This window comes from Archocentrus centrarchus, chromosome 7 (genome assembly GCF_007364275.1).
Source record: "Archocentrus centrarchus isolate MPI-CPG fArcCen1 chromosome 7, fArcCen1, whole genome shotgun sequence".
In the NCBI taxonomy this organism is placed as follows: Eukaryota; Metazoa; Chordata; class Actinopteri; order Cichliformes; family Cichlidae; genus Archocentrus; species Archocentrus centrarchus.
Genome location: NC_044352.1, coordinates 4867620 through 4881475, shown reverse-complemented (window position 1 = coordinate 4881475; position 13856 = coordinate 4867620). Strand labels below are relative to the sequence as shown.

The 13856-nt window shown below is 42.6% G+C and overlaps 1 protein-coding gene across 1 annotated transcript in view; it reads left to right on the top strand.

The window, feature by feature from the left end:
* LOC115782878 (membrane-associated guanylate kinase, WW and PDZ domain-containing protein 3-like) overlaps positions 1-13856 on the top strand; it is a 48355-nt gene that overhangs the window by 10364 nt on the left and 24135 nt on the right. Inside the window, exons 8-16 of the mRNA XM_030733374.1 lie at positions 14-84; positions 523-690; positions 1842-2011; positions 2374-2464; positions 3876-4047; positions 4566-5202; positions 5972-6035; positions 6798-7016; positions 7506-7793. Coding sequence (XP_030589234.1) covers positions 14-84; positions 523-690; positions 1842-2011; positions 2374-2464; positions 3876-4047; positions 4566-5202; positions 5972-6035; positions 6798-7016; positions 7506-7793 — 1880 coding nt within the window. The remainder of the gene's footprint in view (positions 1-13; positions 85-522; positions 691-1841; positions 2012-2373; positions 2465-3875; positions 4048-4565; positions 5203-5971; positions 6036-6797; positions 7017-7505; positions 7794-13856) is intronic.

Here is a 13856-nt window from a genome sequence, read left to right as displayed (position 1 = left end):
GTCACTCTATCAGTCATAATTCAAAGACGACCAGCTGGCTGGATCCTCGAACTCTGAACAAAGAGACGACTCCCTCTACAGAACGTAAGTCATCTTGTTTTGTTCATGATTATCTCATGTTTTTCTTTTGTCTTTAAATCATAATCACTTCTTTGACTGACATTTATAAAATCCAAAATATTACACAGTTATTATTAAACTATATTAAATCTTCTGGTTAGAAGGTGGTTTGTGTAGAAATTTCTGACAGCAGCAGCCAGCAGAGGGCAGCACGGTCCCACAAACAGCGCCGCATGCTGTCAGTTACTTTTTTCTTTTTATTGTCACCTTAATCAGATATAGATACGTGTCTGTCCTCTGTGAGGTTTGCACTGAAAAAAGAGTCCACTTCCTCCCCTCCTGCACATGAACCTTATTCAAGGGTCCTTAACTTTTCACCTCTCCTCTCTCTCCATCCTTTTTCCACCTCCACCTGCCTCCTTTCTTTGTCCCCTCTGTCCTCTGTCTCCACTCCTCTGTCAGTCCCAGAGTTCACCGACCAGCCCAGTCAGCTGAAGGGTTATTCCATCCACACTCGGCTCTCTAAAGGTCCTCGAGGTTTCGGCTTCAACATAGTCGGAGGAAGTCGACCACGAGAGTTTCTGCAGGTGTACAGCGTCACACCTGGAGGACCGCCTGCTCTCACTGCAGGTACTAATCACTACCGCTACTATTACACCTGAAGGACCGCAGTACAGTTTGCCTTCAGTTATGCCAGACACCTAGATCAGTTTTTTCCATAGTTTTAGAACCAGGTGCCGGAAATGGAGGTTTGATGTATGCATGAGCAAACACAAAAAACAGGAAACCTGAACCACCGTCTGGATTCATGTCCACATAAAAACAGCCATAAAGTGAGAGCTGTTGTCGTGGGTCAGGTGTTCAGAGGAGAGAGATTTATTTACATGCTTTCTCACTCTGTGGAGGATTACAGTGCTCTTTATTAAGAAAAATAAAGAGCTGAGAACTAATCTCATGATCAACAACTAATCCACACAAACACGCGCTCTCACACAGTTTAATCTGAGCGACGCACACACGCCTCCTCTCTGTGAGTTGGTTCACGTGCTCTGAAGATCAGGAATCAGGAAGGAAACAGAGCCATGAAACAACCTGAAAAACTCTGTTTTTTTAGAAAGTCTCAAACATGGGACGAAGATGTTTTTTTGTGTGGTTATGTGTAAAATATGCAAAATAAGAAGAACAAAAAAACAGGCTTAAATAAATAAAACTGGCCTTTTCCCATTCAGTCTACTTTCTATCACCCAGAATGGGAAGCTAAAAACATTAAATCTCATTTACACTCGTAGTTCTGTTGGTGAAGTCTGTACATGCTGTTCACACCTGCACTTGTTCACCTGCTGTAATAACAGAGGTGTAATAAAGGAGCCTATAGAGAATTTATAGAGGTTCTCTTGGCAAATATTCAGATTATGATTCTGATTGAGCCAGAAAATAGTTGAGTGCCCACCCCCAGGTGGAGGAGTTTAAGTATCTCAGGAGGTGGCTGGGGAGAGGAAGGTCTGGGCTTCTCTGCTTAGGCTGCTGCCACCATGACCCGGCCCCGGATAAGCAGAAGAAACTAGATGGATGATTCTGATTGCAAAAGCTGCCAAACAAGACAGGAAAAAAAGTGTCCTTCATGAAATCTTTAGATTGTAACTGAAAACTTAGATTTTCAACAAGAACACACTGATTTCTTTGGGGGTCTACAGTAAAACAGAATTTGTATTCCTGCATGTCCTGTTAGACAATAAGACTCTAACCTGTAGACTTTCCTTTCCTGGTTTGTGCTCCTGAAGCGGACATCCTGGTCTACATCAATGACACCTGTGTGCTGGGTCGCTCTCATAAAGAAGTGGTGGAGATGCTGAAGTCGGTACCGATGGGTCAGAGCGTGGATGTGGTGCTAAGGAGAGGATACCCGATGCTTTATAACCCCGACGGCTGTCCCAAACAGACCCTGGAGACGGTACCGTCCTTAATTCGCTTTAATTAATCAAAGACACAAAAAAGGTTAAATATCAGCTGTTTTTCAGTCCTTTCAAATTAAATGATTCCAAATAACTGCTCTTCTGCCTGTATTGGGAAACTTTAAGGCGTGTGTAAGACATCAGTCATTTTAAGCCATTGCAGGCTTAAAATTAAGATTACCACAGCAAAAGCTGTGAAAAATGAGCCACAGAAATATTTAGACCAGATGTTTTATTCATCTCCTTGAAATTAAAAGTTCTGCTGAAGGGGCATAGAGCCACTGCAGGTGGAGAATATACAGCCAGGGGACAATTTCCATTTTAATGTTGCTGTCTAAACTCATATCTGACCTTTCAACAGCCGCAGACGCCCAGCGAGTCCATCAACCTGAACCGAGGACTGACACACCTCACCTTCAGCCGCACTCTGGATGCCAACGGCAAAACGCCAGGTCAGAGGAACCACGAAACTCCAGGACATCCTGATCATATTTAAATCTAAAATAGTTCTCACTATGGCTTCGTGGCACAAATTAAATTAATTTCACAAAGCTGTGTTGACACAAATTTAATTTGGAAACCTAAATAATTTCATTTTTATTCTGAGCATAATAATTATTGTAAAAACACAATGATTATTTTGTAATGAAAAGAAAATTGTTGACTAATTTTACCTATTTGTAGCGAGGAAGGATAACTTAGTGAGCTGCAGGCTCAAAGGTTTCAACAGGTTACTTATCATTTCTTGCTGATTACAAAAGCAGAAGAAAAGCACACAAGATTACAATGAAAAGGTCTCTATAAAGAGAGAAAATGTGGGATTAGAAGGGATCAGAAACGTCAGCAACTCAGCCACAAAGTGGTAGGTCACGTAAAATGACAGAGCAGGGTCAGTGGATCCTGAGGTGCATAGTGCACAGAGGTTGCCAACTTTTTGCAGTCAGTCACTACAGACCTCCAAACTTCATGTGACCTTCAGATCAGCTCAACAACAGTGCAGAGAGAGCTTCATGGAATGGGTTTCCATGGCCGAGCAGCTGCATCCAAGCCTTACATCACCAAGCACAATGCAAAGAGTCCTAGAGCAGTGGACATGTGTTCTCTGGAGGGACAATCATGTTTCTCCTTCTGGTAGTCTGATGGATGAGTCTGGGTTTGGTGAGGAGAACAGTACCTGTCTGACTGCACTGTGCAAAGGGTAAAGTTTATGGAGGGGGGTTATGGTGCGAGGTTGTTTTTCAGGAGTTGGGCTCGGCCCCTTAGTTCCAGTGAAAGGACCTCTTAATGCTTCAGCATACCAAGACATTTTGGACTATTTCATGCTCCCAACTCTGTGGGAACAGTTTGGGGATGGCCCTGTGCTGTTCCAGCATGACTGCACACCAGTGCACAAAGCAGCTCCATAAAGACATGGATGAGTGAGTTTGGTGTGGAAGAACTTGACTGGCCTGCACAGAGTCCTGACCTCAGCCTGATAGAACACATTTGGGATGAATTAGAGCGGCAAGCCAGTCCTTCTCTCCAACATCAGTGTCTGACCTCACAAATGTGTTTTTGGGAGAATAGTTAAAAATTCCCATAAACACTCCTAAACCTTTTGGAAAGCCTTCCCAGAAGAGTTGAAGCTGTTACAGCTGCAAAGGGTGGGCCGCCATCATATTAAACCCTATGGATTAAGAATGGGATATCATTCAAGTTCATATATGTGTGAAGGCAGATGAGCCTATAACCTTTGGCTATATAGAGTATTTATAGCAAATGTGAAAGTAGACATCATATCGTGAGGTTGAAACTAAGAGCTTTGTTTTTCTCTGACAGCCATTAATAAAATAACTGACTAATCTTCTTAACTCTATAATCCAGGTCTGGCACAAACCCCGCCCTCCTATGCCACTCAGCCAATGACAAATGGACTCACAGGCCCACCTACCCCCACATCCTCTGATACCCCGCTGGGTCCGCCACACCCAGCAGAGAGCAGAGAGACCAATCACAGTGACTCTGATGGTGGCCTATCCAATGCAGGAACTCGAAGGTCAGTGTAGCTCTTATTAAGAATCACATATGGTACATCATGGTGTCCCTCAGGGTAGTTATCTAGGACCACTTATTTTTATTTCTATTGGTGACATGCTTTTGATTGGGTGCCCCTTGCAAACATAAGTTCTAAACAGGTGGGTGGCACTGCTGTGCTAGACCTATAGCTCTGTGCCTGAGATGACCATAATGACATCAAATGATCCAAAAGTAAAAGAAAAAAAGAAATGAAATTAAGTGTTTATAGTATTCTGAAGCCTGAACCTTTGGTTTAACCTTTGCATATGTAGGTCCCTGAAAGTTCCCTGACATTCCCAAAGTATAACTTTTTAGGGTAAAACTATCACCTTGTACTTTATTTAAACCCTGGTTCCTTTGTTGGAAGTATTGGTAGAACAGGTGAAAATGAACCTTCTGTCCTATGGGAAAGGCCCTGCGCAGGCTTAGTAGTAATCTCAGAAGTAATGGTGCTCATCCTGTTGAATTTTTTCATCTTCACTCTGCTCCTCCTCACAGGTCCTCTCTGATTCGTTACAACAGCAGCACTCTCCCTGCACTCTCCTCCTCTTCCCTTCTCCAACATCAGAGCTCCAAGTCCTCAGAGAGTGACCTGTCTACATCCACGCTCCCCATCTCCTCTTCCACGCTCCCCATCACTTCTTCATCCTCACACATTCTTTCCAAACTGCCCCTCTCTCAGCCTGAGATGGGCCTCCTCCAAAACTCCACCAGCCCCACCACCACAAACAACACCACCACCTCTTCTACACCTCCTGGTGCACCAGTGCATCGCCCACTGATGCCCCAGACCTCATTCGGGCTGACCCCACCCAGAGACATCCCACCCTGTGGCTTTAATGGGTGCCCAGCCAGTCACCAAGCACCCTCCACAGCATCCAGAGGAAACCCAGGATTGGTGCTCCCCCTTGGTGCAGGGTCACCGGGGACAGCCCATGGAGGGGAGCTTGTACCGGTGGCCCTTGGACGCAGTGAAAGTGGGGGACTGGGGTTCAGTGTGACAGCAGGAGGACAAGGTGGTCAACAGGCAGTAGTTAGGCGCGTTTGGGATCGGCGGCAGTGCCCGTCACTGCAGTCTGGAGACACTATAGTGAAGATCAATGGAGCAGACGTCCAAAGCCTCAGCTTCTCCCAGGTAAAAGATTGTTATGCAGCAACCAATGAGGGTCAAGTAGTCTCACAAATCTGTGACTGTTTCACTATCAGAGGCTTACCACAGTTTCAGTCTTGTTCTTGATATTCAGAATGATATGAGTTCAGCAGTAAACAGGTGGTTTGTCCTCTCTGGAAAGATGGACACTTGTGGCTGCAGAGTTTTGTGGATATTTCAGGGAAAATCCACGAGTTTCCCTGTGAGACCCTTGAAGTGTTGTACTTCTGTGTGTTGCACCATGAAAGATAGGAAAAAGGAAAAGAAGGAAAAAAACTGTGGGTCATACAAACCCTCATTACACTAGCTCACCTGCCTGAGCCCTCCTTGTTGATTCTGACAGACATAACCACTGGTAACTGAAAACCAATGGCTGATGTGATGAGTGAGGGATAGACCTGGCTGAAGGGCACTGCCTGCTCATATGACGGCAGCTTGTCCATCACATTATAGGCTGACTCTAAAGCATAACCTGCTTTCCCTTTTGACTCTAATGGGCACTCTAATTTACAAAATTAAAATGAACATTATGTTGTTTTCAATAAAAGTGGAGAGTAGTGATTGAGATCATAAATTTACCAGGAAAGTGTCATAAATCAGATGAGAAATGGGGTCATCTGTCATCTTAAGATGTTCAATTTGAAGCAATGGCAGTTTAAGAGATTTTCACCTCGTCTTCGCTTTTCAGACCATCTATGTTTAGGACACTTAAGAAGTTCAATGAAAAGTAATAAACACGTATTTCCTTCCTCAGGTCCAGAGAGTGCTGCAGGAACACACCAAACAGGGAGAGGTTGTGCTACTGGTCTACAGAGGAGGTAGATTTCTGAAACACCTTACCCCAACCCTATTCACTGATGAGTGACTGTTAATAACATAGATTCATATAACACCAGTATTTTGGCTTCAGGCTGCAAGATGTCTCCATCTCTTTAGCCAATTATTGTGTCATAAATTCATGATGCGTTCTGACCAGTTTACCCACTGGTCCATATTCAGTGTCATTGTCATTGAACATCGAGCAGTGTATGGGTTATCCAGCAAGTCCTCTAATATAAGTAAGCATACCAGTACCTACAGTATGATAGGACCCATACACTGTTGTCAAAATGGCCAATAGTGTGTTTCCAGTTTGAGCAAAAGTTCACATCAGGCGGCTGGAGGAGCAGTTTAGATGCAAGTCAATGGATTTTGAGGCAGGAGACTGGGATGGAGTCATGCGTAGGATCACTGTTGTTACATTTAATTTTTTTCTTGACTTTATTTTTATTTTTACTTATTGTTTGATTCAGTTTAGGCATGAAAATTCCTCTGTAATGTTTAGGAAAAGGTTGTGGTTGGTTTAAAATATACCCTTTAGAAAGCTCAGGTTTTTTTGACGTGTCCCAGGAGATTTCATATCCATGTATTCACAAAAGGCTGCTTAACTGTAGAACATAGCTATATGTCATAAAAAGAACTTGCACAAACAACCTATGGGACACAAAGGGTGTCTTTACCATCACAGTCATAGATGCATTGTACAGTATAACTTTGTGAGAAGATTAAAAGCATTTTTTTTAACTTTAATCTTCTTCCAGCTCCCGTCTCCTCCCCAGTCATCACCCCCAACCTCTACAAGCCCCTCCCCTCCCCACACGGCCTCACCACCCCTTCCTCCTCCCACCCCACCACTTCAGCCAACTTGCCTTCCCCGTCCACGGGTGCCTTGGTGGGGGGTGTTCCCCCACTCAGCCAGGCCGGCTTGGCCCTCGAGAGTCCCCAGGAGGGGCACCTACCAGCACCAGGGAACCACCAAGGTAAATGCACCCTAAAATAGTGCTGAGTGCTGCTAAGTGAGGAAGACAACTTTAAGATAGTTAATCAGGACTGGACCGCTGTGCAAGCATCTGTTTTTGTTGGTATGTTAGTGCAGGAAACAGCACATACAGAGGGAAATACTAATTGCATTTATCATTTAATAGAAACCTACAAAACAAAGGTTTTCTGCACACATATTTTTACTTAGAAAGGATGGGTCATATAAATATTTGAGGGAAAAAAAGCTTTTATTGTGACATGACAAAATCAGAAAGAGGCAAAAGAAGATAATTCAAAAAGGGACTTGCTTAACAAATCTGGTATTCTCCAAACTCATTCACAATGGCAGATATAATTCTCATTTTTAGATTTCAGTCCAATTTCTCCCACTGTGTTACTGCTTTCTTGACCCTAAGCATCTTCAAGATGACAGATGTTGTGAATGTGAATACAAAGTAAGCTGAACTGAATCCTTGTCATCTTCCCAGGTGCCCCTCCTGCCCAGACGCCTAATGGGCCCCCAGCCTCGGGCCTCATCCAGAGCACCAGCTTCCTGGACTCAGTTCCCGTGACACTGACCTTAGAGCCACGTGACTTGCTGGGTGTGGAGGAGAGTGTGGGTGGCCCCCCTGCAATCAGAGGGGGAGGAGCACTAGGAGCGGTCCCTAAGGATGGAAGAGGAAGCGGAGGAGGAGTAAAGACAGTGGAGGTAGAGCTGAGAAGGCGGCAGGGAGAAGGCTTTGGATTCGTTATTGCCTCTCAGGAAGTGAGTGGAGGTGAGTGGCGAACAATCCTCCATATGTCCAACTTTTGTTGGCGTCACCATGTGTCATATTGTTGGGCTTTTTTGGGAGGAAGAACCAATTGTAAAAGTAAGTGGAGATCTGGACTAAACTGAACTATGACAGGAAGGCAGCTGATAATTAGGTTGAAAATAATTTGAATATAAAAGCATTGATCCATCTGAGATCTGGTACTTTAGCTCTGAATGCTGAAACTGAACTTGGTGTGGAAGTGAAACGGTGAGTTTTGCTCAGTGTGATATCTAAAGGCTGATTTCCATTTTGTTTTCTGTTGTTTTATGGCCTCTGACAGTGGACTCATCTTCTAAGGTTAATTATGGAGTTCCACAGGGTTCTGTGCTAGGACCAATTCTATTTACATTATACATGCTTCCCTTAGGCAGTATTATTAGAAAGCATTGTATACATTTTAATTGTTATCCAGATGATACTCAGCTTTATCTATCGATGAAGCCAGATGACACACATCAATTAGTTAAACTGCAGGAATATCTTAAAGATATTAAGGCCTGGATGACCTCTAATTTCCTGCTTCTAAATTCAGATTAAACTGAAATTCTTGTACTCGGCCCCACAAATCTTAGAAACATGGTGTCAAACCAGATACTTACTCTGGATGGCATTACTTTGGCCTCCAGTAACACTGTGAGAAATCTTGGAGTCATTTTTGACCAGGATATGTCCTTCAATGCACATATTAAACAAATATGTAGGACCGCTTTTTTGCATTTGGACCAAATTTCTAAAATTAGAAACATCCTTTCTCAGAGTGATGCTGAAAAGCTAATTCATGCATTTATTCCTTCAAGGCTGGATTATTAATTAGTAATTAATAGTAATTCATTACTATCAGGCTGTCCTAAAAGCTCCCTGAAAAGCCTTCAGCTGATCCAAAATGCTGCAGCTAGAGTACTGACAGGGACTAGAAAGAGAGAGCAGATTTCTCCCATATTGGCTTCTCTTCATTGGCTCCCTGTTAAATCTAGAATAGTTATTATTTAGTTATATCTGTCTCTCTTCCACAGCATGTCTTTTGTCCTGTCTCTCTCCCTTCAGCCAAAACCAGTCACAGCAGATGACCCCCCCCTCCCTGAGCCTGGTTCTGCTGGAGGTTTCTTCCTGTTAAAGGGAGTTTTTCCTTCCCACTGTCACCAAGTGCTGCTCATAGGGGGTCGTTTTGACTGTTGGGTTTTCTCTGTAATTTTCATATAGTGTTTACAATATAAAGTGCCTTAAGGCAACTGTTTGTTGTGATTTGGTGCTATACAGATGAATTGTTTTTACTACCAGGTTCCACATTTTGTTTTTAAAGAAACAGATTCTGATAATGCACAAAGACAAAACCAACCTACAGAAATAAAAACACACTTTATCAGGATGAGCTGTAAAGATGGAACAGTTTGTTTCTGTCAGGAGGTCATCTCAGTTCTTTTGACTCAGAGGGTGGGACATCAAGGTGCATGTACACAAATATAAATGGGACTAAACTAAAATAAAACCTCATGCTTTATGCAAGATTGACATGAGAGGTTCCAGATTGTTCTTCTTTATTCAACAATACCAAGTGAGCGGGGAACCTTCGGAGCCTCATTTCCCTCCTGGTTTTACATTCCTCTGTTTGATGCCGGATAACATCTCAAATAAACATCATAGAACCAACTGAAGAAGATACTTGAAGCTAGCAGTAACAAAGCAATTTGCTTTAACATGTCATTAAGAAGCAACAATTGGTTGGGCAGTGTAGTGCTTAAATATTATGTATTAATTCTGTCTGTCGCCAGAGGCAAAATCCTCCAGCAAAATGAGGGTTTGACTGTTCAGCCAAAACAAGAAGAAAATGGAATCATTTTTTTCTGTTAGTTAAAAAGGTGAAAACAATCAAACTAGAACACACAGGCCGTCACTAGAGCTCCTGGACTTTCACTTGGTACAATTTCTGATAGATAAGTAAAAAACAAAACGTGCCCACTTAGCCTGTGGGAAGTGGATAATTTACAAAGAAATACGGCTGACTGGGTCACAGAGGATTGAAATGTTACCTATTGACACTTTAAATGGGTTAAAAATAAAACTTATTGGAATACCTCAGTTTGTCTAAAGACGTAGGATGGCAAAAAGAAAACAACCAAAAAAAAATGGTGGAAACTAAAATTTGTTTTTAGACCTGCTGCTTGCCAATGATTCAGAATTCAGGTTTATATTTGAATAAACTTGTAATAAACAAACATTTGTGAGGAAGGGACGTTTTGTACAGGAACATTTCTGGTTTCTGTTTGTAGTTCACTTGTAGTCTATTGACCATTCATGTTTGAACCAGTTTTTGTGCTTGGAGATAACATGTATCCACATTTGTTAAAAATGGCCAGAGGAGAAACAGGAAGTCTTGAACTGAATATATATTATCTTCAATCTGTAGATTCTGGCTACAATAGAAGCTCAAAAAAATTGGGAGTTTCCTCGTGAGGCTGGGTCAGTCTCTGGCCAGTGGGTTACCAAACTGATATTCATTGGCTCCTGTGATTTTAAGGCACTCAACAGGAATAAAATAAGTAATGACTACAGAACAGGAGCACTTAGCTTATAAGTAACTATAACTCCAGGTGCTAGATTTGCATAATACATGCTTCAGTTGGGTTTAATAAGCAACTTTCACATGTAAACAAACGGGGGTGTCCACGGAGGATTCAGAGCTTTCAAATAAATGCAGTACAGTAAAAGTGCAAAGTGTGGTGAAGCTGACACCGAAAGCTGGACACAGTACAGTAGCTGTGTAAATGCACTGAGGGATCTTCCTCAGCTGGGGTTGCGGTGAGTCTCTGGTTAATTTCAGCTGCACCTGAGCTCCTCTGATCCGCACCCAGCTGGAGGGAACAGTGAACCGATCGACAATGATAAACAGCGCTCCAGTGCACCTCCTCCTTTGGAAATATAACAATCATCTCCACTGTTAGCATTCCTCCCCCTCCACATGAGTTATTTCCCTCGCACTGCTATCTGCTCTGCATAAGCCCCGCCCCCCCTCCAACTGTCCCTCTCTCACTCACTGCAGCTCAGCTCACACTCAGTCTAGGGCTCCTGTTTTCAGAGGCACAACCTGCCTCACAGAGAGACAGCGAGGACAGGCAGAATCGAGGACGGACGGGCCGTGCATTGTTGAGTTCTTGGCTTGGCTCTGGTCTGAATTATCCATCATGTTGGAGCGACTGCAGTCAGCTCTGAAAACTGTCAAGGACTCCAAATGTAAGTCAGATATAGTTTGGATTTTTAAGCTTTCTTCTAAATTGAAGGTTGGTTTGGTTTGGGGGGTCTGTCCATCAGTGTCTGTGCCAGAGTATGTCAAGTTTATCACAATCTTGATGATTTTAGAGTCCTGCTGTGTTTGGGTTGAAGGTACTCCCAGATTTACATGTGTACTGCTGTGGAACATGTTCTCCCAGCCTGCTCCTCGAGTGGTTTGTTCTCTAGTAAAGTTTTTTTGGGGGGGTTTTAAAGGGTCAACAGCCAGATTGCCTGTGAGCCATTTAGAAGTAGGGTTAGGCTGCATTTCAGACTGGATAAAATAATGGTTTCAGAAACTAGAAGTTAGATTTTTAATAAACTATCTTAAATGCATTTTTCATTATGTTCTCAGATTTCAATTTTTGTATGCCAAATAGGTGAAAAAGCTACATAAACAGGTACATGTGTGATTTTTTATTTTTTTTTGTACAGCATTTGTAAATCTAAGGTGTTTTCAGGAAACTGAATTCAACGCTTTCCCAAAGTTACTAACACTTATTCCAAGATCGTGAACATTTGGGAATACCAGCTAACCTTAAGCTAGTCAACAGCTTACTTACTGTTGCTTGTTATCACTGTGCATTCTTTATTAGGGTTGTCACAAAAAGGATTCTCAGATAATAATTGATACTAAACATAACCTTTTGGATTACTCATTTGCAACAGTATCCACTGACCTGTGTTTATGTGCCACACTTCTATGGTGTGTTCACACAAAAAGAATAAAGTGATATTTTATGAAAATACAGTCGCTGCAGTGGCAACAATAAACTTGCCCTCCTTTCCTGAGTATCAGTGGCATCAGGAGAGTCCACAGTCTATGGGGACAACGTGCTAGGCTTTCAGTATTTATTACACAAGTTTCTCAGTAGTCTGGAATAAACACGATAACCTAAGTGTGCAGTCAGGACTGGTAGCCTGCTTATCTCCAAGATCTAACACTGCTATGAATCTACTTCCTCCCTTGCTCCCTTCTTTACCTTTTGCTCTGCCCTAAATCCTTCCTCCTTTTATTCCTACTATTATTCCCCTCTCCTCTTTCTCCTCCTCAATAGGTATCAGCTCTCAGGAATGTCTGAAATAGTTTCACCTCATTGAAACTATCTGCAGTTTTTGCGCGTGTGTGTGTGTGTGTGTGTGCGCGCGCGCCCGCGTGTGTGTGTGTGTTTATGCTTGTAAACCTATCTTTGTGTGGACCAGTGTGAATTTAGACCTTGTGAGGACATGGTCTCCGGGCCTCTCTGTGGCTCGGAGCTTCAAATAGTAGTTTGAGGGTTTCAGTATGATTTTAGTGTTTGGGTTCGAATCTCATTTAGATTCAGAGGCAGGGGCCTGGAACTGTATGGTGTTAGCAGGGGTCCTCCTAAAGACAGGAGTGTGTGTCAGTTGTATACAGGTCAGCATGCCTGCAGTTCAGTAGCAGCTAGTTTTTCCATGAGCATCAGCTGTACTGGTGTTTATTTTCATAGATTTACATATGACTGATACAGAGCAGTGTTCAAGATTAAAGGCGTATTCCACTAAAAATATGACATTTGATTAACCTGAGAAAGAAGCCTAACTTTGTAACATCCTCCAGGTTACTGGTGATCCATTGATGTTAAGGGTTTGGTTGATGTCAGTGCATCTTCCAGTTTGGGTGATACAGTGGTGCAGTGGTTAGCACTGGTGCCTCACAACAAGGAGGTCCTGGGTCTAATCTGCTGGCCGTCTGGGGTCTTTCTGCATGTTCTCCCTGTGCCTGCATTGGTTCTCTCCAGCTTCCTCCAACAGTTCAGTGACATACTTGTTTGGTTAACTGGTGATTCTAACTGGTGGCTGTAGGTGTGAATGTGATTGGGAATGGTTCTATATCTCTCTGTATCTGCGATAAACTGGTGACTTTTCCAGGCTGTACTACACCTCTCGTCCCATGACAGCTGGGACAGCTAGGCTCCAGAAAGTGTTTTTCAATTGTTTATTTCTCATGACAAAGTACACAATTAAAAACAACTAACAGATAATTATTTTTAATAAGCTGCTCACTGCACTTTTAATCAAAATTTGAAGGGAAAATTGCATCAGTTGGGAACTATTTCCAGCAGTGGAGTGATCCACATTTGAGGCTCCAGTGGGTATTCAGGGTGGCAGTATGATGTTGTGTATGACAGAGTCAAAAATGAATAGTTTCTGGATAAAACTAGGCTCTCTGCCAGAGGAAAAATTAAAAATATAAGTCTGTAATACTCTTGATACATTCAGCATGAGTCTAATATGCACATTAGATTTCTTGATAAGAAGAAAATATTAAACACGGTCCTTTCATTAATTCAGAAGACACTTTGAAATACAAAGTTGTCAAATGTTACTGCAAATTATTTTACAGTGCAGATATCTCCAAGTTTCAAATATCAGATGAGTCTGATTATATCCTAACCAAACCAGCATTTGAGTCCTCACCCTGAAATTTAATGATTCACGTTACGGGGGCTTGTTTTCCCACAAGGAAGCCGAGTTCCTTCAGTGTGACTGTGACACAGATTTATGTCCCCACAGCATCAGTAATACAAGCGCGCACACAGCTGAAAATTGACCTTGTTAACAGATTTCTCCTCATATTCATCAACATTTCTTCAGTTTGATTACGTTGCTGTTTTCTGACAATACTGAAACAATATGTGCGCTTCTGTGTAAGTTATGTAATATTAAGCCTTCATGACATGACCCTCTGAAATTCACCCAGAGCTTAGCTTCAGCTGTGCTTGTGTCCAGATGTGC